The sequence below is a fragment of the Syzygium oleosum genome, unplaced genomic scaffold, assembly GCF_021117445.2.
Source record: "Syzygium oleosum isolate NSW1041296 unplaced genomic scaffold, Sole_v2.1 Sole_v2.25, whole genome shotgun sequence".
Taxonomy (NCBI): Eukaryota; Viridiplantae; Streptophyta; class Magnoliopsida; order Myrtales; family Myrtaceae; genus Syzygium; species Syzygium oleosum.
In genome coordinates, this window is record NW_026607509.1 from 1549350 (window position 1) to 1563495 (window position 14146).

Below are 14146 nucleotides of genomic sequence, written 5' to 3' on the forward strand. Positions count from 1 at the left end.
AAACTCCGAACAGATACACCTGTGACAATTTTACCTAAAACTAATTTTTTGACCACTAAAAATCCTAAACTGGTATATTTGTGATAAATGTATCCTCCGTTAGTGTCCGTTAAATTGGATTAATATCACGAAAAATTACAAATTGGTAAACTTGTGACAAACAGATGGATAAAACCCCAAACTAGTACATCCGTCAACTACCACGTGTTATCAAACTTAACAATTTGACTGAAAAATTTAACGGAAATTAACAGAGGGTAAATTTGTCAGAGATGTACCAGTTTGGGATTTTTGGTGGTCAAAAAATTAGTTCGGGTAAAATTATCACAGGTGTACCAGTTTGGGGTTTTTTGTAATCAAAAAAATAATTTGGGATAAATTTATCACAGGTGTACCAGTTTAGGGTTTTTCATAGTATTAACCCTATTTTAATCCCATTGAAAAGAATAAATATTTGTATTGCTTCCGATTTAGCCCATCTCGTCATTAAAAGATAATTATGTTCATTGTTGGTTCGGAGGACGTGGATTTACATTGCTCTAGATATCAAATAAGAACAAAATATATGGGCTCTCTTGGTTTTCTTATTAGATAAATCTAAAACGAAATGCTTTAAGTAGTTCTTATCTCCAAAAAGAAAAAACCCTAACAAGAATGAGAAAGCTAAGAAGAAGGGTTTGGATGATTTATACTGAAATTTCGGCATATGAATAGTGATCATCGTTCGATAAAAAATGTGCCAAAAGTATAATGATTCTCAAAAGTATTGACATTACAAGAGATTGAACTAGATAAGCAAAGTTAAACAAGTTTGACATTGCCATACTCACGATGAACTTCAATTAAACGATGTTTATAGAGTTTTGCATCGTTTTGGGACACTATGATCAAAATAAGTTTTTCTTTACGGCCGGGCTACTGCGGTTTTTTAATTGTGCGGTTATATAATACATAAAAGTAACATCCCGAACGTAGTAATTTGTCAGCTTCAACCACGGTAGTTGAGAACCGCAAGGTAATATGTATGTACATATTGCCATGGTTTCTTCATATATGTAGGGAAGTGTTCAGAAAACGCAGTTTAACCGTACAAAACTCATATTCTTACCAAACGCGAGAAATATATTTCCATGAAGAATCTTCGGTTCCTTCTCTCCGTATCAACTTCATTTCTTCAAAGTTGGCAAGATCATGCCCTAATCTCTCTCTCTTTCACTGGCTTCTATGGGTTTGTTTAGTAACGTTTCTGTTTTTTTTGTTTTTCTGTTCTTTTGTTCTCCGGAACAGAAAAAGAACAGAAATTCGTTTAGTAAAAAAAATCTATTTTTTTTGTTTTTGGAACAAAAAAGTGTTCCAGAAATAGATTTGGAACAGAAACAAGAAGCAAAAAAAATCTGCTTCTTGTTTTTGGAACAAGAAAAAAGAAACAATTTTTTTTTCTAGAATTCTCCAAAAATAAGAAACAATCCATCGGCCGCAACCCGCCCACCGCCGCCTCTCGCCGTCCTTCGCCGCCACCTACCGCCCGCCTTCCGCCGCCGCCGCCCGCCGGCCAACGCTCAACGGCCGCCTCCCGCCAGCTGGCCGCCTCTTGTCGTCGACCACTGTTCTCCGCCGCTCAACGCTTGTCGCCACCTGCCACCGGCCGCCGTCCTCCATCGCTGGCCGCCGTACTCCATCGCCCGACGCCGGCCGCCACCTGGCGCTGGCCGCCTCCCCCCGCCAACCACCCGACGTCGGCGATCACCCACCACCGGTCGCCGTCCTCCGTCGCCGCCGGTCGCCCACCACCGGCCGCCATCCTCCACCGCCGGCCATTGTGCTCCACCGCCCGACGCTGGCCACCACCCGGCGCTGGCTGCCCTCAGCCGCCGGCCACCTCCCGCCTTTGGCCACCCGACGCCGGCGATCACCCACCATTGGCCGCCAGCCTTCGCCACCGGCCGCCATGCTCCATCGACCGATGATGGCCACCCTCCGCCGCCAGCCACCTCCTGCCGCCGCCCCCCGCTGCTGTCACCGCCGCCCGACGCCACCGTGCTCCGCCGCCGACCATCGTGCTCCATCGCTCCCACCGCGCCGCCATCCTCTCGCCGCCGACCACCGTCCTCTCGCCCCCACCGCCACCCGCCGTCCTCCGCCGGTAGCCCAGAAGGGAGAAACTCGTCCATGGAATAGAAATGGATCATTTGCGCCCTAAACGCGTTTCTATTCTTTTTCTATTCCAGGAATAGAAATTTTGTGCAGTTACTAAACGCTATTTTTTGCTCAGAAACTGTTCCAAGAAATAGAAATAGAAAAAACTATTTCTGATCAAAAATTATTTCTGGAACAGAAACGTTGCTATGCAGACCCTATATCTCTTTTCTCAAGCATTCTTCCCTCGTTGTCGTAATATCGCAACTAATAGCCAATCTCTCCGTCATGCCGGCATCTTGAGCTCTCTCACGTAAGTCAGGATGTATCGTGATTCAGCTCTTTAGTTTCTGATTGTTGGAATGATTTGCCAAGACTGTGGTTTCTTCCTTCGGTTCTGTTGATCTTGCCTTTAATTTTTCTGTCTTTTTGGAGATCGAAGGCCTCTTGATGAAATTCAATCAGCGAGTATCGAACTTGATGGCAAAATCGTAACCCCATTGGAAAAAAAAATTTACTTTGTCAATCGCATGTAGGAAATAGCGAGACCCATATTTCGAGGACATTGATTCATAGTACTCTACATATGAATAAGAATAAAGAAGATGAACTCTCTTGATATTCTTATAAGATATATAAAATCTTAAAAGCGAAATGCTTAAGTAGTTCTTATCTTTGGAAAAAAACCCTAACGAAGATACAAAAAAGAAGAAGCTAGGAAGAAGGGTTAGGATGAGTAAAATCAAACATTTCAGCACATGGACAGTGATCATCGGTAAAAACTATGCCAAAAGTATAATCGATCTCAAAAGCATTGAAATACACAAGAGATTGAGCTAGAAAATGAAGTTAAAGAAGTTTGACATTACCAGACTCATGATGGACTTCCATTTAATGATGTCCGTAAAGATTCGTATCGCTTCGGAATGAATTTGATATGACATAATATGCACGTATGTACACATTCTTGTAACCTATCTTAGATTTTTTGAATGGAAAACTCCCCGGCTATGTATTACAAGCCCCATAATAAAAAATTTCGATCATCATTAATAAAGTCATCTTTTCCCATTATCGTTGGTTTAAGTCCCTTGTATTCTATCGTATGGTTGGATAGTCTAATGTGCTGGTTCAAATTATATTTCATGCACACATAATCCACTCTGACAAAGTTCATCTAATAAGATTCCTCCTTTTTCATCACTGCTCAATATATATATACGTGTAATTAGCCATTTTTATCATTGCTTCTCTTGTGCATGGGACCATGACCATCCACAAATGGATACAGCCATTAGGTCTGTAATAAAGAACAGATCTTGGCGAAATTGGGCAATGATTCCAGTTTTGATTACTGTCTCTAATTGGGCTGATCGCGATTGGATTTACAAACATGTCTGCCGTTGACTTCACGCTTTCGCTTGCCTTAATTCTTCACAAAACATGATTATTACATGGTGTAAAAGAATCGTTTCCTCATTAGAAGCTAAATAATGTGTTTTTAATGACAAATTATGGACCCACGGGACATATGCTTTACGACACAGTGCGTCTTATATGCGTCCGAGGTTACGGCATAAAGGAAAACCCTATTTATCAAATGGTGCACCATATTGGGCAATCTTTATCGAACTTAGTCTCTTGTAACCTCCTGCTTAATCCTTGGTGAAGATTGATTTACAAAATTAATAAACTAAGCGACGTGGAAGACTCTTATTATGTGTTGAATATCGATCAATACATATAATAACTGATAGTTTGCGATCCATCGCCTCTTTTGGTATATCAATTTTGCATACGGATCTTCATGCACATGATGTTACTTATAAATGAAAAAAAGAATTGTAGAAGGCTTATGACGATAGGTTCACCTATAATCGTGACAATAGAGAAGTTGTTTTGCGATGACTAAGATACACATGTACTCTAAGCATTATATTTTCCCCTACTTTTGGTACGGAACGGAATTATCGGCGAGGTGATATATCTAGTCAATATGACATTAGTATACATAGGCAAAAAAAAAAGAGAGGGTATGACCATGATTCAAAATGAATTTGAAAAGGAGAGAGCACAAATTACATATATCCTAAAAAGAGTTGCACTTGCTACTAAACTCTAGTGCAATGTGATTAACACTTTGTTTACGGGAAAAAAAAATTGGATATATCCTAAGTCCAGCTATCAATCAAAACAATCGAGATAGAAAAATGTTATATATTCAACTGCATGCAACTTAGCATACTGCACTTAGAACGATCTTGTGCAAATTCATGGTTTTCGTTGGAAGTAGAATAATGTTATATATTCACGCGAAAAGCTTTCCATGCACAATACAGTATACACGTACGGATATAGGACAATCGGCTATTGAGTAGAACATGCCTTTCGCTTGGGAGCTTTTTGTCTGTTGAATGGACCAAACCAACTTAGATGAATTCATGCAAATTGAAATCATCTGCATGAAATCGGTTCAGGGAATGCCAAGGATAATAATTGAACTCGCGAATACCTTATCATTCAATTAATCCCAACTTCGCCGAATTCGCGTCCTCAACCCAAATCCAACTCTAATGTCTAAGATTAAGACCGTGAGACATTCTTGCGTGATCTAGACGCCAGGCGCATGTCACTCGTCGTGCTACATCCTCAACGAAGAGACCCACTCGATCTAAAAAATGTATCAAAGTGCATCGGACATACTTAACACGTGCATCGATGGAATCAATTGGACGTTCATTTCTTAGAGACCTTTCTTGCATCATCGGTCATGGGGTGGAGATCGATGGCTCGAAAAGGGTCGAATGAGTGCGTCGAATTCATCGACATGGGGAAAAAGATGGACCGAAGCTTCTTCTTACCCGAAAAAATTTAGGGCTATAATAGATGTGAGGTTCCAAGACGTCTCTGCTCCGTGACAGCTAAGCTATTGTGGAAGCTTTCGAGCCCTTTGGCATCTTACGACACTTTAAATTTTCCTTGTACCCATCTGGTCATTCCTTACTAAATTGCGAATCTACCTAATTTTAGTTTAACTGGCTCGCATTATTCTATTTCGAGCTAACATGCCATCACATAAATGTCTCCATGCTGTACATCTTCCTCCTCTTTTTCCCCTCCTGTTCCTGCTTTTTAATGAATTGGTCGAATGTTTATCCCACGTTAATGATTGATTTTCTGACCATACACACTCTCTCTCTCTCTTTTTCGAGCTGTTTCACTTGCTAACTCCAAATTGCATGTGCAGCAGCCAAACGACAGATCATATTGCCCGTTCATCGCGAGTCAAATAATGATACAGTGATCATCAAAAAGCTTCGGTCTTCTGGGGTAGTTCCACACGCAGATCAATATTAACAATAATAATAACTTTCCTCGCCCCCCCAGAAAAGATAAAATAAATAAGGAAATAAATAGAGCACTGACCATCTAGGAATAATCCAATCTGAACGAGAATTGAAAACCGAAACCCCTTCCGTTTAGAAAAGGCCATAGCACCCACAAAAACAAAGAAAACAAACCATCAGAGAACACACTTTTTTCTTTATGTGATTCTTACATGAAACAATACAGCTCGATAACATTAAAAACAGTTGACCTACTAGTTCAATACTCACACCTCCGTTCTCGTTCCTCCATCAGTTCTTTTCCCAACATTGTCGCAATGCTAGGTACGCTAATGTTCTTCCACAAAATAAACAGACTTAGCGACGTGTCAGACGGCGAGTTGATATTTCTGAGAAGTGGACGAAACCCCGATGAAAGTATGTCGAATCACTCGCTGCATACCAATACATGAACTAATCCTAGCATGGCTAGCATTGTTGCTAACCTAGACTTGGTGCTCGTACATGCTTCTCAATGCTCTCCCAACATCATCGCTGTGCATCCGCGGTTGCAGTTGCAGTTGCGCTGCTTGCTTGGCCCAGCAAGCTGCTCATGGAGCGAGCTTTCACTATCCCGAGCTTCACCTTCTTCTTCACTGCCACCTTCTCCTCGATATCGCCATCATCTTCTTCATCTCCATCCTCGGTGCCTTCCGCTTTCGCCAGTGAATCTAGAGCTCTCTCTTCTGGAAATAGTTCGTTGGCTCGCGACGATGACAGCAAGTTGGGTCTCTTGCTTTTGCTCCGGACGCTCGTCATGCTCCTGAGCCTCCCCTTGCCCAAGTGATGCTCGCACAACGAATACCCCACCAGAGTCTGTTGGCAACACCGCCATCCTCTCCCGTTGACGCGGCTGCACCTCGAACCCTCCATGAGGGCCCCGCCTCTCCCTCTCTTCTTCGCACTGGAGCTCTCAATACCCACCACAATCTTCTTCTCTTCCCCTCCTCCTTGGCCTCGCCCTTCTTCGAATTCGCTGCCATCGTCCTCGTCAATATCGTCTCGCCTCGCATCTTTCTTGCTCGTTCTCGCATTCCCCGACTTGGCCGACCTCATCTTCTTGCTGCCGCCACTATCTTTAACATCTAGCATCGCGGTTTCGCCCAAACTCCCTCTTCTCTTCTTCGGCGGAAACACTCTCTCCCCCTCACACCATCTTTCCGCTGCTAACAATTACACAATAACGCACATTCGTCGAAACCGTTCCGTGCTCTATCAGTAACACACATCTCTGAGCTTTTATGATTTTTCAAAATGGAAGACTCACCTCGATGGGAAGGAGATGAATTCGCAGGAGATCCGCTCGGATATTCCACGGCCAATGCACTGGGGGTGCAAAGATAGTCACACAAACACAACCAATGAGCATGGCGAGTCAAGAAAGAGAAGATCGACGACCACGCTTATGCGTAGAAACTTGAGGCACAAAAGGGAGGGACGAAGAGAAAGGAACGACCCAATAATAATAATAATGGAGTGAGTGCAAGTGCAACAATGAAGGGTGCAAAAATGTTTTATCGTGTCTTTCGTTGGATGGGGACCAGCATCCTATGCTAACGTGCACCGCATCAGCATTATACATATATCTAGGACTCTATACATATATAGTAGTTGGTCAAATATATAACGAGGAAAATTAAAAAGAAAAAAAGAAGAAAGAAAGAAAGAAAGAAGAGGGTGAGATTAGATTCAGATGCGAAGGTATACTGGTGGCTAGCCAAACCTGATCTATATATAAAAATATCCTAAAACAGTATTTTCCACTTTCATAATAATATATACTACACATACAGGTATTTTTATCTCTCCTTTTTTTTTACCTTAATCTTTTTTTCCTCCCTATTTTCTTCTTTATGTGGGGGTGTAACGTGAATCAAGAGAGTGGTCTACCTGATCTTTAAGCTCTTTCTTTTTTTCACCTTTTTACTACAAAGAATTTTCATGAAGTAGGAGAGAAACACAAATTGGGGTTTTCTTAACTTTTTGTTGATTATCTTGATTTCCTGTCTTACCTGGAATCATTACCCTTCTTCTCTCCTCCATCTTCTTCCTCTTCTTGCAGCAACAGCTCCTGCAAAACTTACACATCACATGGAGGATCTATATTGAACAACAAAACTTACACCAATATATACTACCCCACCCAAGGGAAAAAGGGTGGATCAAATCAAAGACAGTACAACTCTCGCAAAAATCACATTGAACAGAAATCGCATTATTCCCAACAAAAAGCAAAAGAAAAATGAAAATCAAGAACACCCCCTTTCACAAAACAAAGGGAAAGTGCATAAAATGAACGTCTTTTCCTTCACTTACCGGAAAACCTCTCTTCCTTTCGTTCTCCTCCCGAGCAGCAGTGGAATCAGACGAATCCCGGCCTCCCGTCTCGGGTCCGACCGGCCGGGGAGGCCGATTGGGTCGATCAGACGGCCGAGAACTGGTGGGGCCGTCGGCTCCGTCGTCGTCATGGGCGGACCGGAGTTGCACCAGGCAAGAGCGGCGGCTCGAGAGGGGATCTGAGAGAGGGACCGGAGAGAGGGCCGACAGAGGGAGCGGGACTTGCCTTTTCCTGATCCTCATGCCTCCCCGTTTACTTCGGCGCAGCGGAGATATCGCGCGAGGGAAGAAAGGCGCGATTTTTTTTGTTCACCAAACGCGACGTACGGCCCGTAAGGGACACGACCCACCAGCTCAAACGGCGCCAAGGTCCGATCTTTCTTCGAGGCCCTGGTATGGTGGGGAGGAGGGGCGAAGGAGATGGAGGAGATGGGCTGTCTAGAGAGAGAGAGAGAGAGAGAGAGAGAGTGCAAAGGCGAGACCGAGGAGGAGAATACTTGCTAATACAACACCAAGACCGAAGGGGAAAATGTCTTTTTTATATATTGAACTCATCCAAGTCACACGCACAGCAGACGCACCACAAGCACACAAGAGAGAGAAAACACACACAACATACTTTGGCTTGGCTTCTCTCTCTCTCTCTCTCTAACTTTTATCTGTTGCACCACAGGAACAAGAGATAGAGAGAGAGAGAGAGAGAGAGAGAGAGAGAGGAGGGATGGCGTTGAGAGGGAGAGGGAGAGGGAAGGGGGGCGGAGGTCGCACGTGGGAGGGTGGGGGCGGGCACTTGCGGGGACCGGCTGAGCCGGTAACCGGTGAATCACCCGCAAGAGTTGGAGGAGGAGGGTGGAGGGAGACAGGGCGCGGTGTGGATGTTGGCGATCATATATATTGCTCTGGAGATTTATCCACTATTGCATGTCTGATCAATCACGTGTCCAAGAAATAACTAGATAAAAACCATCAATTACCGCTTTCCAACCCGGCTTACCAATATCTCCTTACAAAGCCCGTAATTTCCTAAATCGATTCGAAGTGTCGAGATTTTATGAAAATATTACTATTTTTTAAAAAGACTTCAAGTATTTCGTGCGAAAAAAAAAATAAAATGAGCATCCAAAGTGTCATGGGACGGCGAGATTCAAAAGCGGAAGGAATCGGTTTTCCCAATCACCCCGTCATGAAATGATGTTTGTATTCAACTTTTCATTTATTTATTTTTTTGGGCGTGTGGGATTGGATGAGGATAATGCTTTCCTCCTCCTGGCTGGGTGGAGGGAGGGAGGGAGGGAATGCTACACAAAATGATGGGAGTGGTGGGTAGTTTTATCGTTCGCACCACCCCGTCCTTTTCTTTTTAAATCATAGGAACAACACAAGCAAAGTAGGTCCCCTCCCTCTCCTCCCCACCCTTTTGGTGTTAGCAGCGACCGAGATGCTCCTCTTCATTGAGCCTCCTTCCTTGTCATTAAAGAAAGCCCAAACCTTACAACCAGCTCCCCTCCCCATTCACCCCCCCCCCCCCCTCCCCCCGGTGCAATTCCTTTTGCTAGGTCGCCGCCGGTCGATATAAGTTCCGGTCATAGTAGATCGGACCCTGCTGGGATTCGGATTTAGGCAAGGCGTTGCCTTGAGAGTTGAGGGACGTTCGCATGTTTCTCCTTTTGCGACCTCTATCCCATGCTCGCGAAGGGCACCGGGCACGCTAGCCAAAGAGCCGTTGATCTGCTAACCCGTCTCGCCGTCCTTCCATCCGGGCGAAATGATGTCTCCACCCAAGTTGCTAACCATGTTCTCAAGCCTCCCTCGCCCTCTCCCCCTCTCCCCCCTACCCCCGTCTCATATTTCATTAGTCAACTTTCTTTCGTATGCGTGTCTCGTGTGGTCTAATATGGGTTCGTGACGTCGGAGGAGAGAGGACTATGAAATGACGAGATGAACGGGCGATGGGCGATCAGCTAGTGCGACTAGGCTAGCCAGCGACATAGACATAACAAGGAGGCATGTTGCGATATTTACGGCAGTAGCGCAAGTGAGAAAGAGAGAGAGAGAATATTTATCTCAAGGGATATCCTCACTGTGTAATTATTGCAAGCGATCGTTATCCTTGTCTAAACAAATCTAGCCTAGATGGAAATATGAACGATGTTTTGCATATCTAATGCTAATTTCAGCTTTGGTTAATCAAATTCTAAATTTAAAACTTATAGAGGAGATTATTAATGTAGATGCAGATTTGCTAATGTAATGTGAGAAAGTGGCATTAACATGTACACCTACCCTCTCCGGTGCCCTAATCACGTAGTAGATGCACCAATGGTATCGCGTCATCGGCTTGATTTGACGTACATCACAACTTTTACTTTTCGTGCTTATGACATGAATGGCAATATATATATTATCTAAAAACACAGTCATAACATCTAAATTCATGGAAGGGCAAGTTGACTAATTTGTTCACCACAAATAAGGGGAAAGTAGCTTTCAGTGCCACTCTCGCCCACTTGCGTCCTGCCCATTTTCTATTTTCTCTCTCAGTTTTTGCCTTGCTTTCCTATGGAATTTTCCCTTATTTTGTGCCTAAAATGTACTTTTTTAGATGTACTTGGCAATGATTGGCATAACAAGATACGATGTATTACAATGCATCCTACGAGAGGTATTCTTGATCTCCAGACATAAAGAAAAACATATTTGGATTCACATTACGGTGCACTTAATTCGATATTTTTCCGATGTGCATGAGGTGTTTATTCTCAACATGAATTAAACGGAGTGTGTTTTTATAGAAACCTTATTGATATCAAAAACTCATCAGTCGATATTACGTTCATTTGGCGTATTTTACTATAAAGCTTATTAGGTAAGAAGGCAGCGAACTTTTATTTGTTTTTATTTTATTTTATGAAAAGTAGGTTATTAGCTACTTGCACCTAATATATGTAAATTATCAATATAAATACATGGTGTCTCGAACTTTTTTTAACGATGTCTCACATATTAAATTTTTTTATTAAATATATCAAAAGATATATGTAGATTATTAATAAAATAAATGGCGTCTTACTTTTTTAACGATATCTCGTACATAATAGGAAAGTTCCGTTAAAAAGATAAAAAAAGACTGCGCTAAATATATATTCACCCATCTCACTAATAGAGTGGGGTACATTTAAATGATAAGTTGGTGTCAGATGCCAAATATATTTTGAATTTATTATATAATTTTCTCACTTATAAATATTTATCAAAAGGTTGTTCTTGTTACATCTTTTAATCTTACAAAAAAAATTCGATTAAAATAATTAGATGTGCAACTATTTCCATCAATGGGTGAGATAAGTGAGGGGGAATATTGGCATCAAATACTAAAGACCTCAGGGATTTTATTAAGGATGAAAAATCACTAGGCTAAAAATCCTTGTGTTTAACGTTTAATATTTACCAATTTGCATAAAAAGACATTAATAATCTCTGAACTTTTTTTTGCTAATTAGGTCCTTAAATTATATATATATATATATTTTCGAGTTGATCCTTTCCTCAAATAGATGATAATATTGGTGTAGCCGGTTTATTGCCGTTAAGTGCTAGGATGAAACATAATAAATTAGATAAAACAATTTTTTGAAAATCAGAACGAGGAACTTTGGAAAGAAAAGAAAAAAGTTAAAAGATAACAACGGGGAGGGGGAAGTGGCTGTGGCGGGGAGGAAGCGGCAGCAGCGATGGTGGCGTTGCGGTGGCACCGGCGAGGGCTCGGTGCCCTCGCCGAGCTCAGGCGGCGCCTCCACTTCCGTCGCTGCACCATCTTGCCACAGATCTGGGCGAGATCACGACCCTCGCCGCAGACAGCTGTTGCGAGTTGAGCCAGTCCGACGAGATGAGTTCGGACATGAGGGCGCGCTTCTAGAGCCAGAACATGGCGTAGGAAGCTGCTGGAGATAGCGACCGGGATATGACGAATTCTTGCTCGTTTGACGGGAAGACCCGCTCAACAGTATAGGCTATGGCGACGAGGCGCTCGGTGAAGGGCTGAAAGCGGTTGACCCGGCGAAGGGACAGCTGGGCCTTGTGGGCGCAAAAACGCATGCGGTGTAGGCGGCCCCTCGCCAACGCTTTGGGCAGCGGCGCGGCCTTCCCTGTCGCCACCTCCTCCTTCGAACCCTCACCATCCCAACAAGCACAGCCATTTCCCTTGCATCAACGCCATCTTCCTTCACTCGCCTGGAAGAACACGACGTCAACGAAGAAAAAGAAGCATCAGATCTTCTGCTTAATCGGCCACGTTTCGAGCCGCAGCAAGACATGAAATTTGGTCGAGTCGAAACCTGCCATCTTTCTCCATATCAAAACACTGGGGGGAACCCTCACCCAGATCTGCTCGATTCAAAGGCGCCGCGGCGGCCCTCGCCGGTGCTCTGTGGCGGTGGCAAAACATATCGACTCGCAAGCAAAGTCCCTACCGATTTTTGGTGAGTATTGCATACGAAGATTCATTCATTTAGATACAAAGTGCCATTGAACTTGAACACAGTCCCATAAATTTGTCGCGTGATCTAACATATTCAACGGTTCAAATGGGTTCATCGCGTTATTCACATCCCCGCAAAGTAAGGGCTTCCGAAATGGTGCCGGGGTTCGAGCCAAAAATGGAGAGCATTTCTCGTGAAGCCTTTATCCAGTGTGGAATCTAAAATTCGCTCCACATCCAACTTGACCTTTTGCTCAGGAGTGCATGCCATGTTCCTTTCTTCTCCATCTCTTTCATAGAGGGGGCTAAGTCATCTTTAGCTTTGCATTATCTAATTGTTTTCCATTGCCAAAGCGCATATGCTTTCAAAGTCCTCTTACATCTATCCATCGATCTATTTATTTAAATGTGTGTACACAGTCAAGAAAAGCGGAACACACATCTGCAATTATTGGCAAATGAAAAGATGGGGAAAGCATACAAATGTTGAGAGAGATGGGATAACCAGCATAGGATCCACGCTCTTATGGAGTTTATACAAGTCCAATGGAGTTCATTTGACCTTAATTACTCTTTCTTTTTTGCTGTAATATGATAAGAGATTTGGATCTGCGCGATAATCCAAACCACTCGATTAATCATCAATCAAGATTCAAGAAAGATACACAACCCTCGATTGTGGTACACATTGATGATGTATTGAGATACATCTTCAAAGAAAGCGAGACTTTAATCCCCTCTTTGATACTCGACGAATCATCTCATCTTCTTAGTGCGTCGGCGTGCTACCGAGGGCTTACAATGGACCCTAAAGAAAATTCTTAGAATGAAAGGACGTTTGCTTATTATGCACACCTCGGATCTGCAACAAGAAAAGAAAAAGGAAAGAAATCCACAGCTAGGGTTGAGAAAGTGATGCGTGCATATGCCTTTTGTCTTAACTTTCTCCTCCCCCCCCCTCCCCTCTCTCTATTATGCTTTTCAGCATAGGTTTTTGATATGCGATTGGCATAAACCCCATTGAACGTAGCCCATGCAATAACTTTTTTTGGGCAACACATTGTGCAAATCCTAGTGTGAAGTCATACGAAGGTGTAGGGACATTCCCTATGCACCGAGCGTCGGCATGCGTGGCTTCTCCTCAAAACCCGATCAATTAACTGGGTCACAATCGATTCTCTTTTTGATCAATTGACCATTATTTTCGTTCATGCTAGCTCTTGCCCGAGCATAAGTCGAGCATCACTCCGCAATGCTTTCGAGCAACGGGCTAAAGATCATTTCACTCCAATCAGCAAGGCAGTTCATCATTCAGATTGCTTGCTGGAACTTACCATGACCTAAAGCGAAGATCGAACTTTCAAGGGACATTATTCACCCAGCTAAGACATCGGCCCAATAAAGCAAGGAAAGGAACGGTTGGGCCGAGGAAAGAGGAGTTGTCGGATCATGGCCGGAAATGAAAAGTCAATGTCTTATCTGTTGTTTCCTTCTTTCCTTCCTTCTCTCTCTCTCTTTTTAAACCTTTCTCTCAATCTACCACTGCTTTTGCCCTCCCTTGCAAGGCTGCTGAAGCCTCAGATTCCCTCGTTTCAGAGGATTCCCAAAAGTGCATGGACCCACTTCATGCACTTACCATCGATGACACATTTGATCTTTCAAAACAAAAAGATTCTTGATCAAACGAGTTATATGCATTTGGCTAATATGGTTTCGCTATAATCATGTCGGCGTATAGTCACGAACTATTGTTTTCGCTTCGACCGATGTTACTAGAACCACTTTCTCGCATCATCCGATCGCGCATCTC

The 14146-nt window shown here is 43.2% G+C and overlaps 1 protein-coding gene across 2 annotated transcripts; it reads right to left on the reverse strand.

The window, feature by feature from the left end:
- Window positions 1-5566: 5566 nt before the first annotated feature.
- On the reverse strand, window positions 5567-8510 carry LOC115674850 (uncharacterized). 2 transcript variants are annotated; one of them, XM_030597367.2, is made up of 4 exons: window positions 7839-8510; window positions 7535-7593; window positions 6790-6848; window positions 5567-6688 (listed from the first exon to the last, which is right to left on the reverse strand). In XM_030597367.2, the coding sequence occupies exons 1-4, from the start codon at window positions 8100-8102 to the stop codon at window positions 6012-6014; spliced, it is 1059 nt and encodes a 352-aa protein (XP_030453227.1). In that variant the 5' UTR covers window positions 8103-8510; the 3' UTR covers window positions 5567-6011. The 2 variants fall into 2 exon arrangements, with proteins under 2 accessions (XP_030453227.1, XP_030453228.1); XM_030597368.2 differs by having other exon boundaries at window positions 5567-6685; window positions 7839-8508.
- Between the last annotated feature and the right edge of the window lie 5636 nt (window positions 8511-14146).